This window comes from Rhea pennata, chromosome 27 (assembly GCF_028389875.1).
Source record: "Rhea pennata isolate bPtePen1 chromosome 27, bPtePen1.pri, whole genome shotgun sequence".
NCBI lineage: Eukaryota > Metazoa > Chordata > Aves > Rheiformes > Rheidae > Rhea > Rhea pennata.
In genome coordinates this window covers 1,833,929-1,861,116 of record NC_084689.1, presented here as the reverse complement: position 1 = coordinate 1,861,116, position 27,188 = coordinate 1,833,929, and the positions used below count along the sequence as shown (strand labels likewise).

At 40.2% G+C, this 27,188-nt stretch overlaps 2 protein-coding genes across 3 annotated transcripts in view; one reads left to right on the top strand and one right to left on the bottom strand.

The window, feature by feature from the left end:
- COMP (cartilage oligomeric matrix protein) overlaps positions 1–2,960 on the bottom strand; it is a 35,539-nt gene extending 32,579 nt beyond the window's left edge. The window contains exons 1-2 of the mRNA XM_062596512.1: positions 2,871–2,960; positions 2,018–2,091 (exon numbers count right to left, since the gene is read on the bottom strand). The gene's annotated coding sequence lies outside the window, so the exon portion shown is untranslated. The remainder of the gene's footprint in view (positions 1–2,017; positions 2,092–2,870) is intronic.
- A 179-nt stretch (positions 2,961–3,139) lies between these two features.
- On the top strand, positions 3,140–26,968 carry UPF1 (UPF1 RNA helicase and ATPase). 2 transcript variants are annotated; one of them, XM_062596510.1, is made up of 24 exons: positions 3,140–3,511; positions 9,770–9,912; positions 10,408–10,497; positions 11,019–11,186; positions 12,115–12,295; positions 12,923–13,084; positions 13,669–13,753; positions 13,926–14,024; positions 14,494–14,602; positions 15,526–15,685; positions 15,799–15,917; positions 16,192–16,356; positions 16,672–16,786; positions 16,984–17,127; positions 17,588–17,801; positions 18,003–18,120; positions 19,720–19,876; positions 20,865–21,007; positions 21,751–21,925; positions 22,667–22,748; positions 23,270–23,431; positions 23,784–24,001; positions 24,266–24,388; positions 24,505–26,968. In XM_062596510.1, exons 1-23 carry the CDS (start codon positions 3,287–3,289, stop codon positions 24,383–24,385), a joined length of 3,354 nt encoding a protein of 1,117 aa, XP_062452494.1. In that variant the 5' UTR covers positions 3,140–3,286; the 3' UTR covers positions 24,386–24,388; positions 24,505–26,968. The 2 variants fall into 2 exon arrangements, with proteins under 2 accessions (XP_062452494.1, XP_062452493.1); XM_062596509.1 differs by having other exon boundaries at positions 14,485–14,602.
- The last annotated feature ends 220 nt before the right edge of the window (positions 26,969–27,188 follow it).

Below are 27,188 nucleotides of genomic sequence, written 5' to 3'. Positions count from 1 at the left end.
GAATGGAGGATGTTAGCAAATCCCAGCGCTAATGTGTTTTGGAATTGAAATGAGTTTCAAGGAAAATCCTTTGACACAGCTAATTATTCTGAGACAGGATTGTATTATTTCTATCAATAGCTAAACTGCAGTACAGATCATTTCTACACTTAAAATCAAGAGGAACCTTCAAGATAAACAGCTTAAACATTCTTGCTCACAGAAGCAAGTAAAAAGCATCTTCTTTATATTAATCCATACCTGTTCTTTTGAACAGTTTCTTACGACTAAGTAAGTCCTACAAATTCTAGCTTCTATCCATGCATAAAAATAGTAAAACACCATAATTTTCACAGAGATTGTGTTCTCATTTTCCAAAATGTTATTTTTTTAGATTTCATATTGAGCACACAGCAGTAAAGACCAATGACTCAGAGTGGCCATCCCTCTGCATGAATCAAGATTTAAAAGATAAAACTTCTACATTAGATAAAACACAGCTCACAGAAACAAATATTGTCCAGGAAGCTTTGTAGTGTAGCCTGGATACATGTTTTATCTCAAAATACACTGGAGTAATCCACAGAGTTTCTAGCATGCAGTGAACTATGATTAAACAATTATGCCATGAGATACAGATATACCCTCTTCAAAAGTCATGTCTCTATATTAGTATAAATGCATTAGCCAGGAGCCCAATGGCTGCAGCTAATTGCCAGCTTAATCTAGCTTGCCCTTCTCAAAACATATCAGAGTGAACTATAGGCTTTCCACACCCAACTCACTGTGGTTTTACTTTTTACCTGTGTAACAGGGAAAGTGAACCTCCTGGGGAGGGGTGGGGGATCCACAGAACCTCTTTGCAGCCCTCCAATTTCAGCACCTTAGACAGCAGCGTGATTCTGTCCGAGGACACAGCCCATGTTGCTGGGACTTTCATACTGCAAACTGAATTTAGCTTCTGATGACGCTACAAGCACAGGACCTGCAATTTTCTATATGTTTTCCAGCTAACATCTATTTGAAAATATTCTTATTTTCCATATTATGCAGAGAACAGGGGAAAAAAAAAATCCAGGCAACCGTTAGCAACACATCAAAACTTTGATCAGCATCCAGAACTTTTGAGAATTCTGTAAACCAGCCAAAAGTTGAAATATGTTCTGTTTATTAATACAAAATTGTTTATATCCCAAACAGCTTACATGATTTTATAAAGTTCTTCAATTCTGTTTTCATCCTAGAGTTTAAAATTTTCTCACAGTTATACTTTTCCTTGAACGATAAAACAGTTAATTTCCAGTTTGCTTTATGGAACTATCTATTTGATTCATCCTCTGAATGTTTTCCAGTGAGATTACAGGTGGTTCTTAATGCAGTTGCACTCAGGAATCAAAAGAGTCTGAACATTCAGACTGTCCTGTAAGACTGCTGAAATTACGAATTACGTATGACTTATCTTGATGTCACCATGCAAAACAGCAGCTGATGCGGCAGTTGTAATTCCAGAATCATTTTTTTCATTCTGCTTTTTGGTTTTACTGGTTTGTTTGCCTAACCTACTTTAATCTGAATCTTGAATTAGGATACTTATATAGTAAGTTACTGGTATAGTCCACTCTTTCATGGAGGCTTAAAGCTAAAGAGGAATTCAGATGGTTGGTGTGGGGAAGTGATAACTCCTGTATTCTACTTTTTTTTTTTTTTTTCAATTTGGTGCATAATATTCCCAGGACAAAGGATGTATTTCAATCTTCAGCCTAACAGCTGCAAATCTGGTACCACATATAGTTTTGGTTCCAGGCTTTATCCTACACCAACAGCAAGAAAGATAGTAGAAAGACAGTATGTATTTGCATCTTACAGTTGTCAAAGTCTTTAGTAGGAAAAAGGGACTGAATATCTAGCTTTTCACGTCAGCGTTTTTAATAACGCAGAGATTGTCTTAAAATAAGATGTTTTCTTCTAATAAAAGGACGTTGAAATGAGGACACCCAGATTTTTTCTTTATTTATGGGTAGCAACATGTGATGCTCACCTTCTCTGCAGCGTCCAGTCATTCACCTTCCTTGACCTGGAGGAATCTCCATGGCCCACTTCATTACCCCTACCCTGTAGCAACAGAGCTTTCTAGCTATTGTTACACCGTTAAATTATGACTATTACGAGTATAATAGATATTGCAGCTAGAGTAGATATTATTATAATAGCAGAGCTTTCTTAATCATGACATCTTTCTCAAAACAGACCTAAAGCCCGCCACATAACTCTCCTACCCACTCTCTGTGTGACCCACCGCACTCATTTCGAAAGCGGGAACGTGAGGCAAGGCTGCTGCAGAAACAGCGCCGACAGCTCCAGGCTCGTAGCGGGGAGGGAGCGGTGAAGGACCCCACGTTGCCTCCACAGGGGCACACATCACCACAGCTCCCCTCTCCGTGTCCCCCCCCCCCCAGCACGGGCCGGGCACCACCACAGCCCCTTCCTGCCCACACAGCCCGCTGCCTCCACAGGGGCCTGCCGCACCCCTCCCCCCACCCCCAAGGCCAACCGCCACCTCAGGGACCAACCGCCGCTACCACCCGCCGCCGCCGCCACAGCCCGCCCTTCCTCCTCAGCTCGAGGGCCCATTGGCCGGCAGAGCCGTCAGTCAGGGAGCAAGCCCCGCCCCCATACGCGCGGCCGGAGTGTGTGTCTACGTTGCGGGGGGGGGAGGAGGGGGGGACGCAGCAGCGCCCCCCAACACCCCCCGCCGGCCACCAGGTGGCTCGCGGCGCCCCCCGGCTCGCGGCGCGGCGCGAGCCCCTTCGCGCCTTTGCGCGGAAGCCCCGCCCCCTCCTCGCCTGCCCTGCCCAGGTGTGTGCGTGCTACGTCACCCCTCCCACGCGTACGGGGCGTGCTGGCGTCGTCGCCGCTCCGTGCGCTCCGCGTCACCGCTCCTGGCCTGGCGCGCGCGCGCGGCGGCGGCGGCCGGACGGTTCCGCTCCCAGCGCCTCGGGGCTCGGTTCCGTGGCGAGTCCCGCCCGCCCGCGCCCCCCCCCCCTTCTCCCCCTTCCCGACAGCCGCGTCCCTCCCTCCCGCCCGCCCCTTCCTCCGCCGTTGGGCTCGGCCGCCCGAGCGGGGCGGCGGCGGGTTCGTTGGTGGCCGGCTCGCTCGCTCGCTCTCGCGCGCGCGGCCTGGTGCGCGCGGCGGATCCTGCCGCTCGCGTAGCGCGGCGCCCGGGCTCCCTGAGGTGAGGCCCGGCCGGCTCGGGCTCTCGGGCTCGGGTGGGGGCGGGGAAGCGCCGCTTCTCGACGCCGCCGCCGCCATGAGCGTGGAGGCGTACGGCCCCAGCTCGCAGACCCTCACCTTCCTGGACACCGAGGAGGCCGAGCTGCTCGGCGCCGACACGCAGGGCTCCGAGTTCGAGTTTACCGATTTCACCCTCCCCAGCCAGACCCAAACCCCGCCCGGGCCCGGGCAGGCGGGGCCGGGGCAGGGCCAAGGGCCCCCCGGAGCGGGGCAGGGGCCGCCGGGACCCATCGAAGCGCAGGTGAGTCCGCGGCGCTGGGGGGGGGGGGGGGGGCGGTTGGGGGGGTGGTCAGGGCGTCTCCGCCACCGGGGAAGCGGCCGGGGCGGGGGCTGGGAGGGGGGTCCGGAAGGGGCGGGCGGGCAGGGCCCTGGGGCCGGCGAGGGGAAGCCCGGGGCGGCCGGCGGCACCGGGCCGCGGCGGATGGGAAAGTGGAAGCCGCGTGGTGCTGGCCCGCGCGGAGAGGGCTCCCGGCTGCGGAGCGGGGCCGCCCGCTGCCGGCGCGCCGCGGCCCGGCGCTGGCCGCCCTCCCCGGGCCGGCAGCGGGGGGGACGGGCCTGGGGGCCGTGCGCTTCGCCTCTGCCCGGGAAAGAGCGAGCGAGCACGCCGAGGAGAAAAACTTGGGGCCGCTCGTTTGTTGGTGAAGCCAGCGGCCCGCCCGGCTGGATCGTGACAGGCGCGTCGCTTTTCAGTGCGGTCCTGAAGTAAGAAACGAAGTGCTTCAGGATGTGATCGCAGTTTATCTCCATCTTTAAAACAAATATAATTACAGGTAGTATTCCATTACCAAAAGTTGGATACTTGCGGAATACTTGTCCCTTTAAGTTATTCCTTTCTCTGACCAAAACCAATGGATGTTTTTACTTCTCAAAAAAACCCCTGTTTTTGTCTTTACTCTTTGCCACTTTTTCTACTGCACGGTTGCTAAGCTGGTTTGTTTTGGGTTGGTATGGGAGTGACAAGCAATATGGCCTTATATTCAAGTTCAGAGGTCTGTTTTGCGATAGCGTAAAAATAGTGTTTTTCTAATGATGTCTGATGATGGTTGGTAGAAAAACGAGTATTAAAAAGTACTTACTATTTGACAGTAGTGGCCTTACAGAAGTGAAAGCGAAGAGGGAACTGAGGTTTTATACTCACACGCCAGGAAGTGTTATAAATGAAAATGCTGCCTGTCTCTGTGCCTCAACCTGGCTGTGTGTGTAACAAAAAACTGAGACACTCTTCCTTTTTTAAAAAGTGAAACTGTGCTCTCCATATAAAGACCATGAAACGTACTGATAAGTTTTATTACATCTAGATAAACAAATGCTTATGTAGTTCTTTTGTTAATGAAGAAATGATTGTAAATTATCCACGTTTTAAAATACAAGTTTGAAGATGAGTTGAAATGCTGTAGATAGTTCTTACTTGCAAAGGCTCACTGATGTATGGGGTTCCATAAATGATACACCTATGGATACACAAGTGAGCAAACTTAAAACAGGCCAAGCTGTCCAGGTATTGAAAATCTACAGGTGTGCAATCCAAGACTAAAAGTGGTATTATCCTATTCTAGCCATGGCAGATGTATCCCAGGATGAATTAAATGACTTTCTGATGCTTTAAAATGTTTAGCATACACCCTGAGTGTAGCTGCTATTGTGTGACTTGCTCTAAGTTAGCATGTTTATGTCTGTAGCTGAAGATGGAATTAGAGATGTGACCCCTATGGATTGTTTGTTTTATTTTATATTCATTAGGAACTTGAATTTAGATTTGATAAGGTAAACCTTTAACTTGTTTGAGCATTCAGGCATCAAAATTATTAACAAAATCTATGTGCCTATACAGTCGGTATATACATTAGTTGGTTTAAAAAGGTGGCTTTAATAAAAACTTAGTTTTTAAAGCTTTAAAGGGTTGTGATCTTTCCAGAGCTCATGGTAGAGAACTTTGGGTGGTTTTATTTATTTATTTATTTTTTTTTTTTTTTTTTTGTTCTTCTGGCTCAACCCCAAAATAAGTTTATGCTAAAAGAGCAGACTAGAGGATTAATTTGTCCTTTTTTTGTCCAAACATGTTTGAAAAGCTTTTGAAGTAAAAAGAAAAAAGTATGGAGAGCTCATTCAGTTATTAAGAAGTCTGTAACCATCTTAGCAAGGGGGAAAGGGGAAGTCTTCTAATTTTTTATTCTACTGAATACCTCTAAGATGCTTTTTGCAAAATCTTCCTGATGTTCATATTAATGCCAGAGGGGAATGGAGCTATTATAACAGTAACTCCCCAAAACAAGTCCCTTGATCTGTTTAGGCTTGTCCATTTCAACAGTCTCATCTGTGATAAGATCAGAAATTATGTATTTTTAAAGATTCTGTGGAATATTTTGTTACTTTGAATGAGTATGTAAACTTGCCATGCCTTTTTACAGGGAAGGTACTAAAAACGTTACGTCCAAGGCCTAAAAATTGATCACATTCATTTTTCCTTAGTTAATTTTTGTTCCTGTAATTATAACTAAGGCTAATTATCAGCTTTGAATACAGATTATACATTCAAATGTTGGAGGCATGTCACTTTTCTCTGCTGTTCCACATTTTGATATCTTCTTAGTGTCCTGATGTTTAAAAAGATGAGGTGAGCAAGACAGAGCACCTAATTTTTTAAAAAAAAATGTGATTTAACCACTCTAAGGACTTTTTTCCTCCACATACATGTAACTAATAATTTAAGACTGTTGTTGCAAGAGATTAGTGTGCAACTGACAAAAGGTAGGGAGAGGATAGTAGTGCAGAAGCAATTCTACTGTTTCTCTTTAGAAAACAGTATTTTTGTTGTTTACATGTAGCATATTTGTTCAGACCAATTCATATGTTCAATCTTAATGCTTTTAATATTTAAATTCTGGTTTTCGCCTTTCTGATTTCTTGGCCCTTCTAGGCAAGGACTTAGTTGTGATGATAGGAAGCAGTCACATGTTCCCAAGCCTGTGATGGACAAGGCAGCTTGCCTTAATGTGTGCTAAGCTGTTTGAGTGAGTGATTGAAGGAGGATGGATCAGCAATTGGATTTTGGTCTAGGCTGGGGGCTCCATTTAATTTCCAGTTCTACCAGAGACTTTTTGTCTTAGCAGAATGACTTCTTGTTGCTTGGGTCTCCATGTGGAAATACAGCTTATACTTCACTGCTCTGGAGGCTTTGTAAGGGTGAATATTCTCAGTAATACACACTTCCTTATTTTGAAAAGGAGAGCAAATAATAGCTGATAGTAAGGTACAACAAATATTCTATAGCTTTAATGTTAGAATATTACAAACAACAAATGGTCAAGCTAAAGTTTGAGAAATTTCATCTGAATTAGCATAACTACGTGTCCTGTGCTTACTGTCTAGTGTTGGAATGTGTTGCCATGATTGATTGTACCACAGTCTAACAAGAGTCTTCTAGTAAATTATGTATTTAATTATTTTATTTCTACAACTTGAAGTTTACCTCTCTAAAGTAGAACTATACTAAGTGGATATAGATACATTCTTTTAAGGATCAGCTATGGGTGTCAGCTGGGTATGTTATCCAGAAGTGCCACAAGAAATCGAGATGGTCTGTCCTTGATATTTTGTTGCTGATGATTTGGAAATTCACTTGTATGGTCAGTAGAAATGCATATGTAAATTATTTCATCTAACTTACTGAAATGGGATATTACTGTTTTGTAACACAGTTCTGCGGACTTTCATTGTTGTCTTTTGACCAGTATTTTAAGGGCTGAAAATGAGCAAGAGAAGGACCAATGCCTTTGTGGTAGCTTGAGAGCACCTAAGTTTTCAGATTGTTTGATGCAACCAATAAACTTGTTTTGCCGGAAGTTTTGGTCAACACTTTTAAAGTAGAGAATCGCCTCGTCCCCATCTCCTTATAAAACAGTTTATGGTGCCAAACTTTTAATACTATGCACGTAGACTAACATCACAGTAAGTTTAGAACAATAGTTGAGTCACTTCCTCGTTGTACGCCTGCCAAGGCCTAGTACTAGGCTGCTAAAGCCTCATAGTAACAGGTGACATCATTGCTGCCTAGCGCTGTGAAAGGGCAGGAGCTCTCTGGGGTGTATCTGATGCAGTCACCTGGTGTAAAAGTACAACACAGCTTGCAGTTGTCGTGGCTTCTTTTTTCTCTGATTTTTTTTTTTTTTTTAGGCTGTACAATTGTGTTACAAGTAATTATCTGCTTGGCAATCCAAGCTTCCTATGGGCATCCAAAAGTTGATTAAACTTGTCAACTGACGTGTTTAATGTATCACATAGGTGTATTTTGGAATAGAAAATAGAATATGCACCTGTGAATGCCCAGTATTCCTACTTCAAGAAATTCAGATCAACTTAAAGCTTCAATATCCCACATATTCCGTGACCAGTTAATAAATTGTCTTCATAGTTTGTGAAGTGGCACTTCATATTTAAAATTGATATTTATCTTCCAGCATCTGCAATGATGCTATTATACAGTGAGCTGATCAGATTTGGGTGTATTGTTCTAATGTGTTTTACATGCTACTGCAATTTCTTTTTCTTTTTTCTTTCTCCCTTGTTTTTTTTGTGTGCTTTCTATGCTGGGGGGTACCCCTTGGTTGAATCTTCTTATTAAAAGCCAGTCCCTGGACATAATAGCAATAAAAAGTAATGCTATTTAGACTACATGTTTTGCAAACACATCTCTTACCTTTTTAAAGGTAATAAAACAAAGCTTTTATGGAATCCAGTCCTCTACTGCTGAAGGCAAATGTGAAGCATCATAAACTTTTTTAAGTTTATGTTAAATTTTAATGTTGAAAAATGAAACTAGTTTGTGTAGAATCTAAATGAGACTCACGGAGGTGTACTTGTTTTGGTTCACTTACTGAATTGTAGCTCGAAAATGCAAAGGTGACTATGCAGAGACGTTTAATATTCAAAGAAAAGTTGTCCCTTAATATGCATCTTGGAAATAATGTCTCTCTTTTATCTTGGCCTTGCGTCTGCCATTGATTGTAGGTAGCTCAAGGACTTTCTGAAGGAACCTCTCTGATAGAGGCCAACAAAAGTAAGCTCAAGGAGACTTGTAATTTTAAATAAATGTTTTCATAAAATTTCTTTTAATTAAGGTTATTGTGCTAATCATCGCAGTCACTGTGGCATTTTCTTTCTGTCTCTTCTTCTTGAACATAATGTGGATTAGACAGATACCTTTCTCTTCTCAGATCTTAGCGAGCTCTTGCTAAGCAAGGCAAGGAATCAGGTGACTGAACTTTTTGGGGGTTGTGGAGGGGCAGAGGTTAGCTATCTTGATTTTTTTTTTTTTTTTTTTTCCTGACAGCAGCATATTAACTTGCTGAAGCTTCCCTAAACTGTTAGTGTGTGGAGATGTAATACACAGCCATGGAGTTAAATTAGAACACCTCTAATTCCAAAGGGGTAATGGCTACTTCAGCCACATAAAAGTCCAGTGTGTGAAATTCACACTTCTTTTGATGCTTCTTCCTGGTTGTAAGAGCACTGTATTTGAAAAGTTGAATTCTATATATCTCTGAAAATATAGTTTTATGGTACATGCTTTCTATATACTTTTTCCTTGTGCTGAAAAGGAACATACAGGGAACAATATATATCTTTAATGTAACTAAGACTTTGTGTGTAAAATTTGCTGACACAGCACCAGATGTTGCAGAACTTCATAGTCCTAGCAGTTAGTTTATCATTAGTCAAAAGAGCAGCAGCTTCCTTGCACACTTGCTTTATATATGCTGTTCTGGATCTCTAAAACGTTACTAAGGGAACTTGTAATAACTAATTTTGATGATTTTTGCAATATTCTTGGATAATTTATGGTGAGACCTTTTTTAATGGAAATTGTAGCAAACAAATTTGAAAAAATATTACACAGTAATCGTCATACTCAAAGTATTAGGCCAGTATGTTTTAGACAACTGTTGAAAGCTTTGAGAAACACTCTACTGAGAAATAGCTTCTGTTATTTCCTGTACTACTTTGTTTTTACTAGTCTTACATGAGAATAGGTTTCTTGTTAACCTACTCCTTGTCCCTGCATCATGAAGGCACGCTTCGGATATCTGGAAAGAAATGATTTGGTGGATAAAGAACAGCAAAAATAGATGAGGGAAGTTGTATACAGAAAAGATCCTGTTTTTAGGTCAATGCCTATGGTAAAATATGAGGGCTGAAAAAACAATGTTTGATATTGCAAGAACTACTTGAATGGAATTTTGTTTTATGTAAGACTGTAGAGAGAAATGTATTCTGGAGAAAAGCAATTGCCTGCATTATTAACTTTTTTCCTACTCATCAGTCAGGGTTTAAATAGCTCAATAAAATAGGAACAAATGAAACAAATGTTGATTATATAACTGTTATGTATTTCAGCTCTTGCATACAAGCTTTTGTTTTGAGGGATGGGATTACTGACCTCAGCTATATGGTTTGCAGTATATTTTGATTTTGTAACTTAAATACTGACATTGTGTTTCAGGTTAATGGACCTGATGGCATTCTGCAGAATGGAGCTGTGGATGATAATGTAGCTAAAACCAGCCAGCTTCTAGCAGAGTTGAATTTTGAAGAAGATGAGGAAGATACCTATTACACAAAAGACCTTCCTGTGCATGCTTGCAGGTAGGACCTGATATTTACCCTCTCCTTAATATTTACAGAGGGCAAGAGCACAAGTTTCTGAACTGTAATTTTAATAGCAAGTTTGTGTGAGTGAAAGATATAAGCTTAGAGGATTTCTGGAATTTGAAAATAACTTTCTTGGAGACATCTACATACTGGCAGGAAAATAGTGCCCTCTGGTGAGCTGTTGCATACATTTATAGCTTCCACTTCCAGTAGATCTTTGACCTCTCTAGAGGAATATAAGACAGAGCCAAGCTGAGGATGGCGATGGTGGGAGGTGTTAAAGTATTTATAGCTCAAAACAGAAGTTTAACTAGTAGGTTGAGTGGATGTGTTTAACTGATGCTTTCACCAACACTAAGGTCCCCTAATTTTTAATTTCTCCTTATTCTTGTACACTACTGGATACTTCTAAATTTAGTATTTGGATTTTCCTACAAGCAGTCACCCAATCCCTTTTTTTTTTTTTTTTTTTTTTTTACTCAATCCTAGCTACTGTGGTATCCATGACCCAGCTTGTGTGGTTTACTGCAACACCAGCAAAAAATGGTTCTGTAATGGGCGTGGAAATACATCTGGCAGGTAAATGATCAGTGATGGAAATGACCGTGACAATCTTGCTCTAAAGTATGTTCATTCTGAAGTGGCATACTTGGTGTGATTTACCGTTCTTTTGATGATAATTGAAATTTAGTGACCTAAATGTGAATCTCAGACTTCCTTCTCTTTTGCTTTTCTGCTATTACCCACATACACCTTGATCTCAATAAAACTTGAATTATGTTTTGGGGTGAGCTTACTGCTTCTGTGTGCTTGCAAAGCAGTATAACTGATGTTCTTGATATGTGGCACTTTGAGGAGTTTCTTTCAGTTATCAATAACATAACTTTCACCCTTGAGCATTCACTCTTTGAGAAAATGTAGAGACTGCACTAGCAGTCATCCTTGCCTAGATGAAAACAGCAGGATCTTTCCAATGTCTGACACAGTGCAAATAGGTTCTGCTTTTATCTTTTAATGTTAGCTGCTATATTGTCTTAAATTTGGGCCAAATCTGACTTGAGTGTTAACTTTGTATAAATGAATATCCTCTCTGGTTTCAGCCACATTGTTAATCATCTTGTGAGAGCGAAGTGCAAAGAGGTGACTCTCCACAAAGATGGGCCTCTGGGAGAGACTGTCTTGGAATGTTATAACTGTGGATGTCGTAATGTGTTTCTCCTGGGCTTTATTCCAGCGAAGGCAGACTCTGTGGTTGTTTTGCTATGCAGGTGAGAGAATGCCTTTATTGGCACACTTGTATGAAGTCCATTGCATAGTCTTCTAACGGGCAACTCTTGCTTTTATTTTGTACCTAAATGTATTTTATATCCTAATTTGCTACCGTTCTCTCTCTGGTGGCAATACAGACTTTGAGTTGTGTGTGAGTATGTAATGCAATAAAGAAATACTGTTATACTGTGCAAGAATCTCAATGAAACAGTTCCTAATGGAATAAAGGTATTCCACACCCAATCCCCTCCCCAGTGTTAAACTGCTGTGGCTTTCAGATTTGGGAAGAGAAACCAGTCAGTTTAGGAAATGACTCTGGATCGCTAATGGAGTAGTGTCAGATGCTATTAGAGAATAAGTTTCTTTTTCTTTTGTTTGCTTAGAATTATTTGAAGATGAGTAAATTGGTAATTGATCTCTGTCAGGGTGTAGCAGAAATCATGATTTTTTAGATTGCATATATTTTTATTCAATGCTGTCAGTAGCCATGTATTTGATGGTAGAAAATGTGTTTCTACAGAATGAGTTCTCCTATTTGTTTAAACAACAAATGAGAAGTAGTCCTGAGTGTATTCTAATATATATAGTGTGTGTGTGTATGTATGGTTTTAATGGACCATAACTACTTCTAAAGGTGAGTGTGATATTTAATACCTTAAGTGCTGAAATTTTCAGTTCTAGAAATATCTGCAAAATATTACTCATGATACCCAGCCTCCTCTGTGTTGAAATAGAAAATAGAGGAACTAATAATGAAACTGGCACAGCAGGTTACACTGTGGGGTTTTGCCTTTTTTTTTTTTTTTTAACCCAGGTGTTTGCATTGTTGAAAAGCGTGGTAAACATGATCTTACATACTTCACACAGTAAGCTTATTCTTACACTTGTCTAATTTAATAATTTCTTTTCAATATCTTGGTTGTGCAGGCAACCATGTGCCAGTCAGAGCAGTTTAAAGGATATTAACTGGGACAGTTCACAGTGGCAGCCTCTTATCCAAGACCGCTGTTTCCTTTCATGGCTGGTAAAGATTCCGTCTGAACAGGAACAGCTGAGAGCACGTCAGATTACGGCTCAACAGATTAACAAACTGGAAGAACTTTGGAAGGTATGAGCTTCTCTTTAAATGCTGGTGGTGTTTAACCAGGTGTTAATTTTGGTTTTTGTGAAGGGAGGGACAGGATTGTTCTAGCAATGGGGAATTCAGCGAAGAATTGTCTATTTAAGCAGGAAAGCTGCATGCCTAGGTTCTTCAACTTTGCTGAAGCTGCGCTGTCAGGCAGTTTACAGAAATAGTTTTCCTTCACCGTTTTAACACTTCTTCAGTCTGTTCTGCTTGAAATGATGATGGGGTGAGTAAGGAACTCTTAGTCCATGCTTGGTTTTCAATTAATGCTTTTTAAGAATGTTTTCTGTACAGCTTTTAATGCAGAGCAAACCCAACTGGATGTGAGCGAGCATGATGTAATGTCTTGGTATTGTTCTACTCTCTGTGGCAGCAGTATGTGAACCTTGCAAACTCAACGTCTGTCTTAAAAGTCCACCCCTCTCCCCTAAACTTGACCTTAAGTCTGAAATAAATGAGAAACAGCAGTTTTACGTTTTTCTTCCAAAAAAAGTCTCTAATGGAATACATAATTTCTTTCACAGGGTTTTTTGCTCCTGTTGCACAGCAAGAGTTTGTTGCTTCTGTTCTTGTAACTTTGAAACAAAACACTTATGCTTTAAATTCTAGGAAAATCCATCTGCAACCCTGGAGGATTTAGAAAAGCCTGGTGTTGATGAAGAACCACAGCACGTCCTACTGAGATACGAAGATGCTTATCAATACCAAAACATATTTGGTCCTCTAGTCAAGCTTGAGGCAGACTATGACAAGAAACTCAAGGAGTCTCAGGTAGTATTCTTGAAATATGCCTGTTTGAGGAGATTTATGACCAGGTTTCTGATATGGAATGCCTTGTCATGTTTAAGAGAATAGAAGCAAGGCTCAAGTGAAATAAATGTCTTTATTGCCATACTACTACATTACAGTAGTAATGATATTTGATAGTTGGTAGATGAAAAGAAAATCCTCAAACTGGGGTTTTAAAGAATGTTTTGAAACACTTAGGAACACGTAGATGTTCGACATTTCTCCAGAACCATGTTACATCTTAGAACTATTTCTTGGCCATATATTACTAGGTTATCATCATCAAGCCCCAGTTTTGTTTCTGGGGCTCAAAAAATAGGTGGTGGGTAGGAATTTGGTGCTCATTAACTGTAATTAAATCAGTCAAATAGAATTATCTTCTGTAGATGAAGTTTGCTCAGTCCTTAAGAATAAATACAGATACTTAGCTGCTGTCTGATATTGGTGTGGAAGTTCTGTAGTTTTCCAGTGTTTTGGGGGGGGAGAAATAAAAAGAACTGTGAAGAGACTTGTGATACTAAGCAGTTCTTTAAGAACATAATAGATGCCTTTTTTTTTACCGTTAGACCCAAGATAACATCACGGTCAGATGGGACTTGGGCTTGAACAAGAAAAGAATTGCTTATTTCACTTTGCCGAAGACTGATTCAGGTAATGATAGCTTAGCTGTATGTTCTGTCTGTTTTTGTTTGTGAATAACCTCAGTGTTTGAAGAGCTGTGGTAATCTGGCCTGGGATATGAAATAGTTCTGTAGGGTTTTTGTGTTGGAGAATGATTATTCATTGGTGGATTTTCTGAGAGCTTTTTTTTTTCCCTTTGTAGATATGCGTCTTATGCAAGGAGATGAGATCTGCTTGAGGTATAAAGGAGACCTGGCACCTTTATGGAAGGGAATTGGTCATGTTATCAAAGTTCCTGATAGTATCCTTTACTTAAGCGTTTAAGAAGGAAGTTTTATAGATCACAAGTAGTGATGTTATGAATTAAGTAGTTTCATCAGTTTGAATTTCGGGTAGGATAGTGACAGTGCATTAGAAGAAACAGATTCCTCTTTTTTCCTAGCTCTGCTTATTACTACTTCCAGTACTGTAAGCAAAACACATGTGACTAGAAAGTCCCATTCTTAAAAGTTCCCTATCTGTAAAATGGGTGAACAGAAATTTAATGTTCACCATGAAGATTATTAAAAGTTACAAAGCATTTCTGTACTCTTGTCAATGGGGGCCTAAATGGAAGGTTGAAGTCTCTTAAAGAAACCAGTGAAAATGTACAAAAGTAATTTTGAAACCACTTACATTTATGTCAAATAGGGAGCTGCTAAATAAATTGAAATAGGGAAAAACAAAATTCAAATGTTTGCTATAGATTACTACTTAACGAGGTTCTACAGATTATGGTGATGAGATAGCCATCGAGCTAAGAAGCAGCGTTGGAGCACCTGTGGAAGTTACTCATAACTTCCAAGTGGATTTTGTGTGGAAGTCTACTTCGTTTGACAGGTACTGGAAAAGCAGTTCAGACCTTAACAGATAGTTGGATATTTTTTCATTAACTTCAGTGGGAATTTTTGAACAAAAATCATTGGACAATGTATCATGTTTCATAACGTTCACAATCAGAAAGAGCAGGATTGCAGAGCCTTACATGTGGAGCTGCAGCCTTCAGGTATCAGGTATACAAACACATGACCTCTTCTTTTTAGACCAACGGACCTAATTTTTCTTAGAACTTGAATTGACCTCAGTACTACTGACCTGCAATATTTTTTGTTTTGAAGGCACAGTTAAGGCTTATTCCAAATATATCAAGGTAACATGTAAACTGAAGGGGAAGAACTTACTGATGTTTGGTTATGTTTTGAATATAAGAAGAGAAAATATTTTACAGTTCAGCAGCTTGCTAAACATTGTTCTGCCATGAAATGTTATCTTTTCTTAGTACCTTACTAAACTTTGAATCATTTTAACTTACTGAAATTTCAAGGTAAGTAAATCAGCTGTAGGCTTCAGACATGTCTCTACTGCATTTTGTAAGATAAGAATTCTTTTCTTATCCTGAAAGAAATGTTATTTGCAACTTTTCTTTGAATCTTACATTTAAAATTACTCTCAAATACTATTAAAGGCTGGTTACTCTACAGATTTTCTGCTTACAACACTTTATAGCATGCATATGGGACTGGGGAGGGAACAAGATTTGTGTTCTTGGGTTCTAGTTCTAGTCTGTCAGTTCTGCTAGTAAATGCTCTGAGACAGGAAATCATCTTCCTTCCCCAAGGTGCTGATTTAAAGGATACAGTGGAGGATTTTAAGCTTAAAAATAAATAAAAACTAAATGTGCACCATGTCTGATTAACCTTTGCACTGAATGCTTTTGTTATGTTTTAACTCGTACTCATTTTTCTGTCCTTCCCTCATTTCAGAATGCAGAGTGCTTTAAAAACGTTTGCTGTAGATGAGACTTCAGTGTCTGGGTATATCTATCACAAGCTGTTAGGCCATGAGGTAGAAGATGTAATTATTAAATGCCAGTTGCCAAAGCGCTTTACAGCACAAGGACTTCCTGATCTCAACCATTCTCAGGTAATCTCATCCCATTTTTACCATGGGCAAAGAATATGATAAGATTTATGAAAAAAGTTTGAACAACTTCATAACTACCTTTACATGAAATTTATTTATTTATTTTTAATCAGGTTTATGCTGTGAAGACTGTTTTGCAGCGTCCTCTGAGTCTTATTCAGGGTCCACCTGGTACTGGAAAAACAGTGACATCGGCCACAATTGTCTATCATCTGGCTAGACAGGGCAATGGGTAAGAACTCCTCTATCTTTTTTTATGTACTAAAGTTACTTTAAGTTGATTCTCTGATCATTAATAGGTTCAAACATAAAATAATTTGTCATCTTAAACTAAAAAGGTTTTCTCGAAGTATACTGTTCCGAAAAGACTTGTGCTTATTTCAGAGGACATTCTTCTGTAACTTATTTTATGGGACACTTATGCTAACAATTCTGATTTTGTTGAAAGGCTATCAGAGAAAAGGCTATTTATAACTCATTGAGACTTGTCTTTTTTAATCTTTAAGGCCCGTGTTAGTCTGTGCTCCAAGTAACATAGCTGTAGACCAGTTGACTGAGAAGATTCATCAAACTGGACTGAAAGTGGTTCGTCTCTGTGCTAAAAGTCGTGAGGCAATTGACTCTCCTGTATCCTTCTTGGCATTGCACAACCAGATCAGAAACATGGATAGGTACGAAATTGTTGGGGGTGAGTGGGGGTGAGAGAACAAAAAAAGCTTGGATCCTGTGATGGCGGGACTAATTGTCTGTGTAACAGCAGCAAAGAGCATTTTCTTGATCTCATGACTTTTGCTTCTATATATATGTTTTACTTCCAGCTTTACAGATGAGTTCTTAGTTTCTGTGGCAGTATATAATACATGCCTGTGAACTGGTACATGCCACTTCCAAAGAAGTGGCATAATAAAAGTTGGATAAAAATCTGAAGTTTTGTATTATAATCTGAAGTTGTTAATGGGGCTGTAAAACAAATCTTTGTTTTGCAGCATGCCAGAGCTTCAGAAACTGCAGCAGCTTAAAGATGAAACTGGAGAACTGTCCTCTGCTGATGAGAAACGTTACCGTGCACTGAAACGAACAGCAGAGCGTGAATTACTTATGGTAAAGTTTGGTTCTAGTACCTTAAACAATTGTCTCTTTTTCACTTGAGGCTTAGTTGTAATTTGCTGGTAAAAGTCAGAGTACAGTTTAATTTAGGGGAAAGGAAAGGTGTCTGAAATAGAATTAAATACTTTTCCATATAGAAGTATTATATATTAATATTTTGCTTGATTGATTTTGGTTGTATTTCTTCTCAGAATGCAGATGTGATCTGTTGCACATGTGTGGGAGCTGGTGATCCAAGACTTGCAAAAATGCAGTTCCGCTCCATTCTGATTGATGAAAGCACACAGGCTACTGAGCCAGAGTGTATGGTGCCAGTTGTCCTGGGAGCAAAACAGGTAGGAGATATTGGATTTTGTTAAAGAAAATTAAGTTTATAAATGCATGAAGTAGCATTAAGCAGTAGTTTTCACAGTATAGGGATGTAGGAATAAAAAATCCTTTTCTTTATGGAAGACCTTCTCATAACTCACATCTAAATTGCTTCATTTTGTATTGGTCATATTAGATTTCTGTTTCCTTGGCATAATCTTCACCTAGAACAATTTGGCTCTGCTGAAACAAGCTGGAGACTAAATAAAATTTTAATCTAAAATGATCAGTAGTACAACTGGACAATTCACTTAAAAGATTTATATCTTTAGGTTAGATCTGAAGCTTATTAAAGGTCAAACTGATCAATTACAAATATATTTTATATTAGGATACTGCTATCATTTCTCATTATCAGGCAGATTTCAGAACATACATACTTAAATGTTTACCTTGTCATCAGTGGTGAATTTTCCTTTTCCACAGCTGATTCTTGTAGGTGACCACTGTCAACTTGGTCCTGTTGTGATGTGTAAAAAAGCTGCAAAGGCTGGCCTATCTCAGTCCCTCTTTGAGAGGCTTGTGGTGCTGGGGATCCGTCCGATTCGCCTTCAAGTGCAGTATCGCATGCATCCTGCACTTAGTGCTTTTCCATCCAATATCTTCTATGAGGGCTCACTGCAGAATGGAGTTACTGCAGGTAACCCTACAAATTGCCTTCTCTGCTACTTATTAAGGATTATAGGAAGAATATTTAATTAGATTTTTTAAATACATTCCACTAAAAAAGAGAATTGCCACTGCGCTTTTTATTTTGAGTCTTTAAGACACCTTGATGTGAAAGGGGGGTGTGTTCTTAATAGTAAAGTCGTACTAATTTCTTTTAACTTGTGTTCTTCAGCGGACCGTGTGAAAAAAGGATTTGATTTCCAATGGCCACAGCCAGATAAGCCAATGTTTTTCTATGTTACACAAGGACAGGAAGAAATTGCCAGTTCAGGCACCTCTTACTTAAACAGGTAAAAAAAAAAAAAAAAAAAGCTCCGAAATAATAGCCTTATTTAGAAATTCTTCGTCAGTGTATCTCAAACGTAAGGAAGAATGATATATGAATCTATTAATGATTCTGGAACATCCCTAGGAGAGAAAGTTACAATTAAGGTAGTTGAAGGGGGAGTGGAATGTACCATTTCTGCTACAAACCAAATATCTAAGTATTTCTCTACTCCACAGAATCTCTGCAACTAAATCCGTAGTACTCTTTTTTCACTCTAATTTGTGATATCTTGCTATGTCAGCAAAGGCCTAACACCTAATTAAAGGTTTGTTGTAGACAAAGGTTAATTTCTGTTTCCACGAAGGGGATACTTATACTTAAAACCAGCCAGCCCACAAATCTCAAGGGTGTTGTATGAGGGGATGCAGTTCTTTGTTTTTATATTCTGCAGTGCACCTTCTAAACTAATAAAATGCTGTTTCCTGTTAACAGCTATGATTGAAATTGCTTGTGTGCTTTCTTTTATTAAAAAAAAGCCACTATCAATGATAGTACTGCTAGATAGGATGGATGCTGGCTAACCAAACTGCCTTTAGGAGATGATTTGCCCTAGGCTGTTTTTACAGTAAATAGAGGAAAGGCATCTCCAGTGGGAGCAGTTCAGGTCTTAAGTCAGTTTGAATTGTTCTCTGGAGGTGCCTGTTTTCCTTTCCTGATTGTATAAGGAACATAGGGCAATTAAGGGCCTAATACAAGTGGGATGAATTTGGGCCAACTGCTAAACTGACTGCAGTTGCAACAGGAAGTGCTGATCAGCTCCTGTTTCAAAGCCCCAGTTCTGATACTCTGTATTTTAGAGTTTTGGGGTGAAGAAGTGGGAAGGATGTGAATTTAAATTCCTTTTCTTCCATTCTTTTTTCCTTGCATTCCAAAACATTTTTGCTAAGAGTATGTTTAAAAAATTTTGGTCCTTTTGGGTTGCATGCATTTGCAAAAAATAGCTGCTTGGTATTTTTAATCTCGGTCTGTTTCATGAACAGCATGTGCAAGACTGCTGAATGCAGCAAGCCAGATTGTGCACAAACAAATGGCACAATAGTTGGCTGACAGGGAGATTGGCTTAAAAGCGTTCTATATTTAAAGCTTTAAGATAAAGCAATTGAAGGATCTGTTTGCAGAGCAGGCTGGGATATTTTTAATGGTCTCACTCAAGATGCATGTGTACAGTCAACTATACTGAGATACTCCATTTTAGAAAGATGGCCACCGTGAACTTTGCTATTCCAAGAGGTTTGGTTGTATAGCTCTGAGAAAATGTGTGTACATTTAAGAAAATCTCTGTGTCACTCTAAGACCTTCTGAGGTCCTTGCTTTCGACAATATTTCTTTAAGAATATGCATGTGCGTCCTAAGCCACAAGGTGATATCGATGAATGTTTCTACAAAGCTTAAGCTGAATTAATAGGAGTATATATACTTTTTCTTGAAGATGCTTTCTGACAAAAGGCTAGCAGAGCATACGTGTTCAAATTTTTTTAGACTCAGTAACTTTCCAGAGGTATGTTAGAGCTAATGCCTTAATTCCCCTTAGAAAACAAATTTCTCAAATTTCTTTCTGTAGGACGGAAGCAGCCAATGTGGAGAAGATAACTACGAAGCTATTGAAAGCTGGCGCAAAACCAGATCAGATTGGCATTATTACCCCGTATGAGGGTCAGCGATCCTATCTGGTGCAGTACATGCAATTCAGTGGTTCCTTGCATACAAAACTTTACCAGGTATGGAGTAACTGTACAGACTTAAGAGACCACTTGGATGCAAAGAAGCTAGAAAGTTCAGATATTGTGAAACTTCACAATGTTCTTTTTAGTCTGGCTTCTTAGATATCAGTGTGTGTTTATGCTTCTTCACTGTTTTTGTGTGCTTTAGTTAATTTTGGTTAAAATTGCCCAAGGGAAAGGGTTTCAGGGTATGAAATGCCAATAAATTTCAGGAGAGCAGTTGGCCAGATAAAGGAGGAAACCTTGTTAAGACCTCAGTTGAAAGGAGGGCTTCAGTGAGCCCTCCCTGTTAGGCACAGAAAGGAAAAAGTTTTATAATGCTTCAGTTGCAGAAAAGCTTCAGTCAGAGCTTGTCTTTGATAAAAGCATCCAGCCAGGAGACATGCAGGAAACCAAGCTCCATAAATTCTACCGCTAACAGAATTTATTTGCTTAGGAGTATGTCCTCCCATCGGTTGGCTTCCTCTACCAAACACTAAAATTTGTTGCTACAAACAAGACAGCTGTATGTTTAATATTGTCTCTTTTGCAGTATTGAAAACTTGGTGTTTTCACTGAAGGAAGACTTGGTGGAAATAACTTTTGCTTCTGCCAGGAATGATCTGTCCTTCTGATTCAGGTCTCAGCAGTGCTAATTTGGAGCTGTCTTACTACAAGGTTTTGGAATAGTCAGAAGTTGTTTTGGCAGCGTAGCTCGAAAAAAAAGATGCTTTCTCTGGTACAAATGTTAGTTTGGGGGAAATATGAGAGCCATAAAGCAGTGAATATGAAAGTAATTTGTCCTAAACTGAGACTGTCTGTTCTCCCTTAGGGAAACTATTCAGTGACCAGTGGAATTATCAAATCATTCAACATGACAAAAACAACATTTTTGTTAAATGATGGGTTCTGTTACTATGCAGCCAAAGTGTTTTGTAATACCTGTTGGTAATGCAACTGTTTTGCCCTGTGTTTCTGTGATGTATGTGTTTTTCCTTCATTTCAGGAAGTGGAAATTGCAAGTGTGGATGCCTTCCAGGGACGAGAGAAGGATTTTATTATCCTTTCTTGTGTAAGGGCCAATGAACACCAAGGAATAGGATTTCTGAATGACCCGAGGCGTCTTAATGTGGCTCTTACAAGAGCAAGGTGAAGTAAAATTAAGAGTGTATTGTACATATTCTGGAGACCTAATCTTTCATTAGCCAGACTGCATTAATGCTTTAACAGATCAGATCTGTTTTGTGCATGATGTGCTTTTTTTCTTCCCCCTTCTGCTTAAGGGGCCCTTGAACGATTTATTTGCATATGTCCTTCAATTTACAGGAGCAATCTCAGATTAATCAGTGTTACTATTTGGCATCAGTAGTCTCTAGAGGCAGGCATGTCCCTCCCATGTATGTTTGCAGGGTGGATGAACTCTTCTGTTCATCTGCTGCTCTCTCCCTACTATCTTTACTACTGCAGCTATCTTTGCCACTGCTTCTTTTAAATAGATTTAGTAACTGAGAAGGGTTGTGTGAAGTCAAAACTCTATTAGATTTCCTTGATTCCTGCAGCTTTTGTCTTTAAGAGTTAAGCTTTTAAACTACTATCATATGGTTGGTTGAGTACAGTTTAAGGCTTGCCAAGCATGTCAGAAGAATGCATGACTACTGAGAAACTAACTGCAGCAATCTCCTTTTTAAGCGTTTTGTCATACTACAAAAATTTTTTCTTGTAAACATAAGCATTGCATCAGGGTTTCCCACACTGATGTCATGAGCTTCTAAAGGTGCCATGATTTACTGTAAAATAACTTGTTAACTCAGGCTGTTCTGAGATTAATATGTAATATTACTTATTTTTAGTCAAAGTTGACTTTAGTTTCTCTGGTATTTGCTATTCTAAAGGTATGGAGTAATTATTGTCGGGAACCCAAAAGCGCTGTCCAAACAACCACTTTGGAATCACCTGCTGAATTATTACAAGGAACAGAAGGTTCTGGTGGAGGGACCACTGAATAACCTCCGGGAAAGCCTGATGCAGTTCAGCAAGCCCCGGAAACTTGTCAACACCATCAATCCAGTAAGTTGATGTTTCCTGCGTCTCAGATGTTTGAAGTACGAAGTGATTTGAGGTTAGCTAATTGGTTATAAATGGATGGAGGGCCCACTGAACCACATACCCTTACACACCCATATCTTTCCATTTTTGTTGCTTAGCTGTTGGACTGTGACCAAGTAAGTTGCTTCCTCAGCTGTTTCTAAGTTGAGCACTTCTAGAAAAGATTTTTCTGTACTTTGCAGTAAGTAAAAAAAAGTTTATGTAGGAGGTAATCTGAGGTAAATAAAACATTTCATTTTCTGTGGAATTAGCAAGCTCATTAGACATGATGAATTATTAGACATAATTAGTAGCATTATTGTACTTTAAAACTTCCAAGATGAAAATTGTATTTAGTCCTTCAACTCTTGTCACAGGGGGATAAGTAGCCATAAAACAGCTTCTCAGCCATCACCAAAGGACAACTATAGAAAAAGAGCAAGGGAAAAGCTATCATAAGAACCTCAAAACAGACTGAAAATTCATTGGATATTTGAGATGGGTTATCTATAAAATCATAAGCATGTTTTTCCTAGTTGTCAATTATAGTGGGATATTTTCCATGTTTAGAACTAGTTTGTTTTTTTCTCAGCCCTTGTAAAGTAGACATTATTGTATGCAGAGCTTGACTGTATTCTTATTCAAAAAACTTACATTTGAGTTGCAGTGCAAATACTAGCTTCCTATGCAAAAGCTTTGTCTAACTTCCTGTAATGCTTCCAGGGTGCCCGTTTTATGACTACTGCCATGTATGACGCACGTGAGGCTATTATTCCAGGATCTGTCTATGACCGGAGCAGTCAAGGTAGAAGCAGCTATCAAAATCAACATCTCTGTAGACTTTTCAGCTAGTCTTTGGACAATGGTATCTTGCAGTCTTGCAGACTTCAAAGTTTTAAATGGTTTTAAGAATCACTGCAGAAAAATGCAGGATTTAAGAACTCAGGGATTTTATTCTCTATCTAATTAAACTAAACTGCAAGGGCTTCTATAGTATCTGCAAGGTAAATACAAGATGAGGAACTTGTGTGTGCATATAAACATTTCAGTAGTCTTGAATGAAAGATGTATAAAGGCAAATGTGTGATAAACAAGTCTCTGAAATTTTGAAGTGCAGGATAAATAGTGAACTAGAAATATCAGAGGTTCCTGGCAGCAGTAGGCTTGTCCTTTCAGTTTCTAGTTTCCGATTTTGCTCACAAAATCCTCTTATTACTGTGAGGAGGAGGAGTTGATTTTTTTTTTAATTTTTCATGTCAGAAGTTGCTGTGTGCGCGTCTGTGTACATGTGTTCTTTTCTTTTTCCTTTTTCCTTCCCCTCCCTAGGGCGCCCGTCCAACATGTACTTCCAAACCCATGACCAGATTGGGATGATCAGTGCTGGCCCTAGTCACGTCACTGCTATGAACATTCCTATCCCTTTCAACCTTGTGATGCCACCGATGCCACCACCGGGATACTTTGGCCAGGCTAATGGACCAGCTGCAGGTACGTTGGGCAAGGGTGGAACAGGGCAGAAGCCTCTCTCTGTCTCAAGTGGGAGAATTGCTTTTGTTACTCTTGCAGCTGTGTTGATGAGGTTAAATGATGATGTGCTTGAGTAACAAGTCTTAGTTGTGTTGAATGCAAATACAGTAGTACTGCAGCCTCCAGGGAGAGTGTTCTTTTGCCTGTCTACCTTGGCAGTTCTGCCTTTTGATTTCTCAGCACTTGCAAATTGAATACAAACAAAATATTACCTCTTGCCTATAAAGTCAGGTCCTTAGAGAAGCAGTTAATTTCTGCATTACTTCATGTGTGTAAAAGTTCTCACTGATGGTTGGGATAAACACTTTTCCAGGACGTGGGGCACCGAAAGGAAAGACTGGTCGTGGTGGGCGTCAGAAAAACCGTTTTGCGATTCCTGGAACTAGTCAGTCAAACCTTCCAAATAGTCAAGCAAGTCAAGATGTGGTGTCTCAGCCTTTCTCCCAGGGTCCACTGACTCAAGGGTATATCTCCATGAGTCAGCCATCACAGATGAGTCAGCCTGGGCTCTCCCAACCAGAATTATCACAGGTAAGCAGAATTTGATCTACAGACTGCTTTTGTTTGAACTGTTTTGTTTAACTGCTTGCTTATTCAGTAGCCAGTTATTGCCAAAAGTTTAATATTTATGGATTGCAGTTTGATTTGTAGAAATTCTGCAGCAAAAAGGTAGACTTAAAAGCTCCTCTCAGATCTTACCCTTGGTGTTGGTGACCATGTAGTACTTTATGCTCTGTAAGGGAACACTTGAGCTTGATTACTAGTTGGAGGCTTGACAAATGCTCTCATTTGCAGGACAGTTACCTTGGTGATGAGTTTAAATCTCAGATCGATGTGGCGCTGTCACAGGACTCTACTTACCAGGGTGAACGTGCATATCAACATGGCGGAGTGACGGGACTGTCACAGTATTAGAGTGTAAGGCGCTCGAGGCTCAGTCCTCTGCTGCTTATTCCCTGATTTAAATCTATAAAAACAATATTTGTCACAACAATGGCATCCATAACGCAAATGTTTTGCTTTCTTGTTTTCAGGTTGAGGAAGAAGAGCTAAGCTTGTGTGGAGCTTAGTTCATCAGCATTTTATTCTGGGTAATAAAAAAATAAAATAAAATGGATACCTGTTTTCCACTGCTAAAACTGAAGCACCACTGTGTGAGAGCAACAGGAGAAAGAAACCAACCAACGGAGAGGAGAGGGAGAAAGGAGCGCGCGCGAGAGAGCCCACTGCTAGCTCACTGAGACAAGGAGACTGACCGGAGAGGAGAGAGAGCACCGAAGGACTGGCTGGCGCCTCACTGGGAAGGCAACTCACCCTGAAATGAGTGGTCAGCTGAGTCCCTGCTCCCCCAGTCAAACAAGCTCGAGAGAAGGGCCTTAAGCAGGTTTCACTTCATTCCATACTTCTCTTTGCGAGCAGGGCATTACTTTTCAGAGCAGACAGGGAGAGGAAAACCCTCATCTCAGAGTTGTTCTCGTTTTAAAGGGGTACTATATTTTAGCAGTAACTGTTTACACTTTAGAAACAGAGTATCTGAGAGAGAGTTCCTGACTAAGTGACAGCAAGCCAAGCAGAAATCCAGCGGATCATAGCTGATGCTCAACTCTGAGATGCAGGTTTTGTTGTCCAACACTGGCTCTGAAATCCTAGTGTCATCGTGTCGCCCACATTCTGAATGGGTCTTTGTGACAAGGTGGTTTTAAAGAGATTTTTCAAAGGAGCACTGAATTTTTAGAAGTTTGTCTCTGAATTCTTAGTGGTGGACCTGGGAGATCCTTGTTCTGAGAAGCTTAAAAAATGTTTAAAACAAAACTAAATTAGAGCACCAACCTTGAGAACTTTCAGTGTGATTTAAAGTTGCAGCAATCAGCCTCTTCTTCCTACATTGGATAGCAGTTAGAGTGAAAGGAGCCTGCGCGCTCGAGCAGGAGGAGGGTTTCAAAGTGTTTTCTGTATGCTTTAATTGGCTACTGTCTGGACTCTACTCTGTGAAAAACAAGCCTTTCTGTAAGATGAACTGTGCGCTTAAAAGGGGATGGGTTCCTGTGCCCTTCGGCCCTGGAGGAAAAGATGCTAATAGGCCTGCTTTATTCACTCCCGCAGATCTGGGGAAGAAGTAGTGGAAACTGGGGATTATATTGGTTCTGAAGTAAAGATTCTACAGTGTTACTGAAGCAGGCTGGAAAAATGGAAAAAGCAGGCAGTTGTTGGAAGGTGGCCTCTGATAGATGGGTATAATTAGAGATAATGGGTTAGGCTTTTGTGTGGCTTCTTCAGTGATTAATGCAGATAGCTGAAAGATTCAGGTGTTTAAAAACAAACCCGGAGCCTATTTTTCAGGTAGTGGACACAGCTGTGCCATCAATGCTGGCTTGAGAAATAGCTGGAAGTCAAAACTGAAAACAGCACATAAAAGAAGCCATCCAATTTCTAAGTTGTACCCATGTCTTAAATAAGTCATATGGGAACACTGGGAGCATTTTATTTGTGTCTAAACCTTTTTAGAAACAGCGCAGAGAATTTAAATTCCTACAGACCCATTTTTATCAGACCCCTAAATTAGACTAACCTCTACCTCCTAATTGGCTAAGATCAGTAGAGTGTGAATTACTAATCTAGGTGTTTTTAAAGTTTGAATTAAGTTAGCTTTATACTCAAAGGGCTCCAAGTGTTTCTAGTCTTTTTTTGGGGGGATCTCAAAATACCTCTCATATGAATGTACTTAAAATGATGTAAACCCCACTTTTTGTAACTGGGGGGGAAAACCCTTTCATTACTGTCCTTTCTGTAGATTGTTGACCCGCTTTCATAACCTGTATTTGCTGTAGTTTTTCAAGAGTGTCTCTCCCCCAGTACAGATCCGGTGTAGCATACCCACAAACTGTGAGTAGTGTGCACATAAAATGGAACAGGTGTTCAAATTTTTTTTCAGTCCTGCAGTGAACATAGTTCAAGAACTGCAAAATAAACTAAACTTTCCAGAAATAAAAACCATTCTCGTTTCATAAAAAGCCTCCAGAGTTTAGACTTCTAAAATGTGAAAGAATGGAGACACAGGCCACCTTCCTTCCTTGTAAGATGGACTGTTTTATTTATTAACATTGCCGAAGGGCTTTTTAATTTTTTTTCCTTCTGGTTAGGCTGCGTAGTTGCATAGTTTTGAGATAGGTTTAAGCTGTAACCCCCTTGTGCAATGCAATCCATTGAGTAATGTAACTCACCCTCTCCCCCACCCCCTTTATTTCACTGATTGGAATGCTTGCCTCTGCTTTGTGCTGTTTTTTTTTTCCTCTGTAGCAGTTACTCTAAGTTTTATAAATCCAGACATCAGTGCTAGCACGGTGTTACTCTTTTTTGATTTTGTCTCAGTTTGTTTTAAACCTGTTTGTCATCAATAAAATATTAATAAACAGCTCTTGCATTCACGATGGCCCCTAACTTTCAATGATGAAACCATGAAACATTCATTAAAACTTAGTCTGATTGTATAAACTTCAAGTTTATTACTTTTTTTAAACACATACTAGTACAAAAGTGTGGTGTGTGCATAGCGTACATGGATAAGCAAATGAACTGTGAAAAGTCTGTTAAATGCCCTACCCGTGTTCCCTCCTCTGGCTCTTGACAAGTTATATGCATGCCGTGGGAATTAGCTCAAACGGGAATATTCTGGACCTGTGCGCTGCTGCGGGGTGGGAGTTGCAGGCGTTGTGAAGCG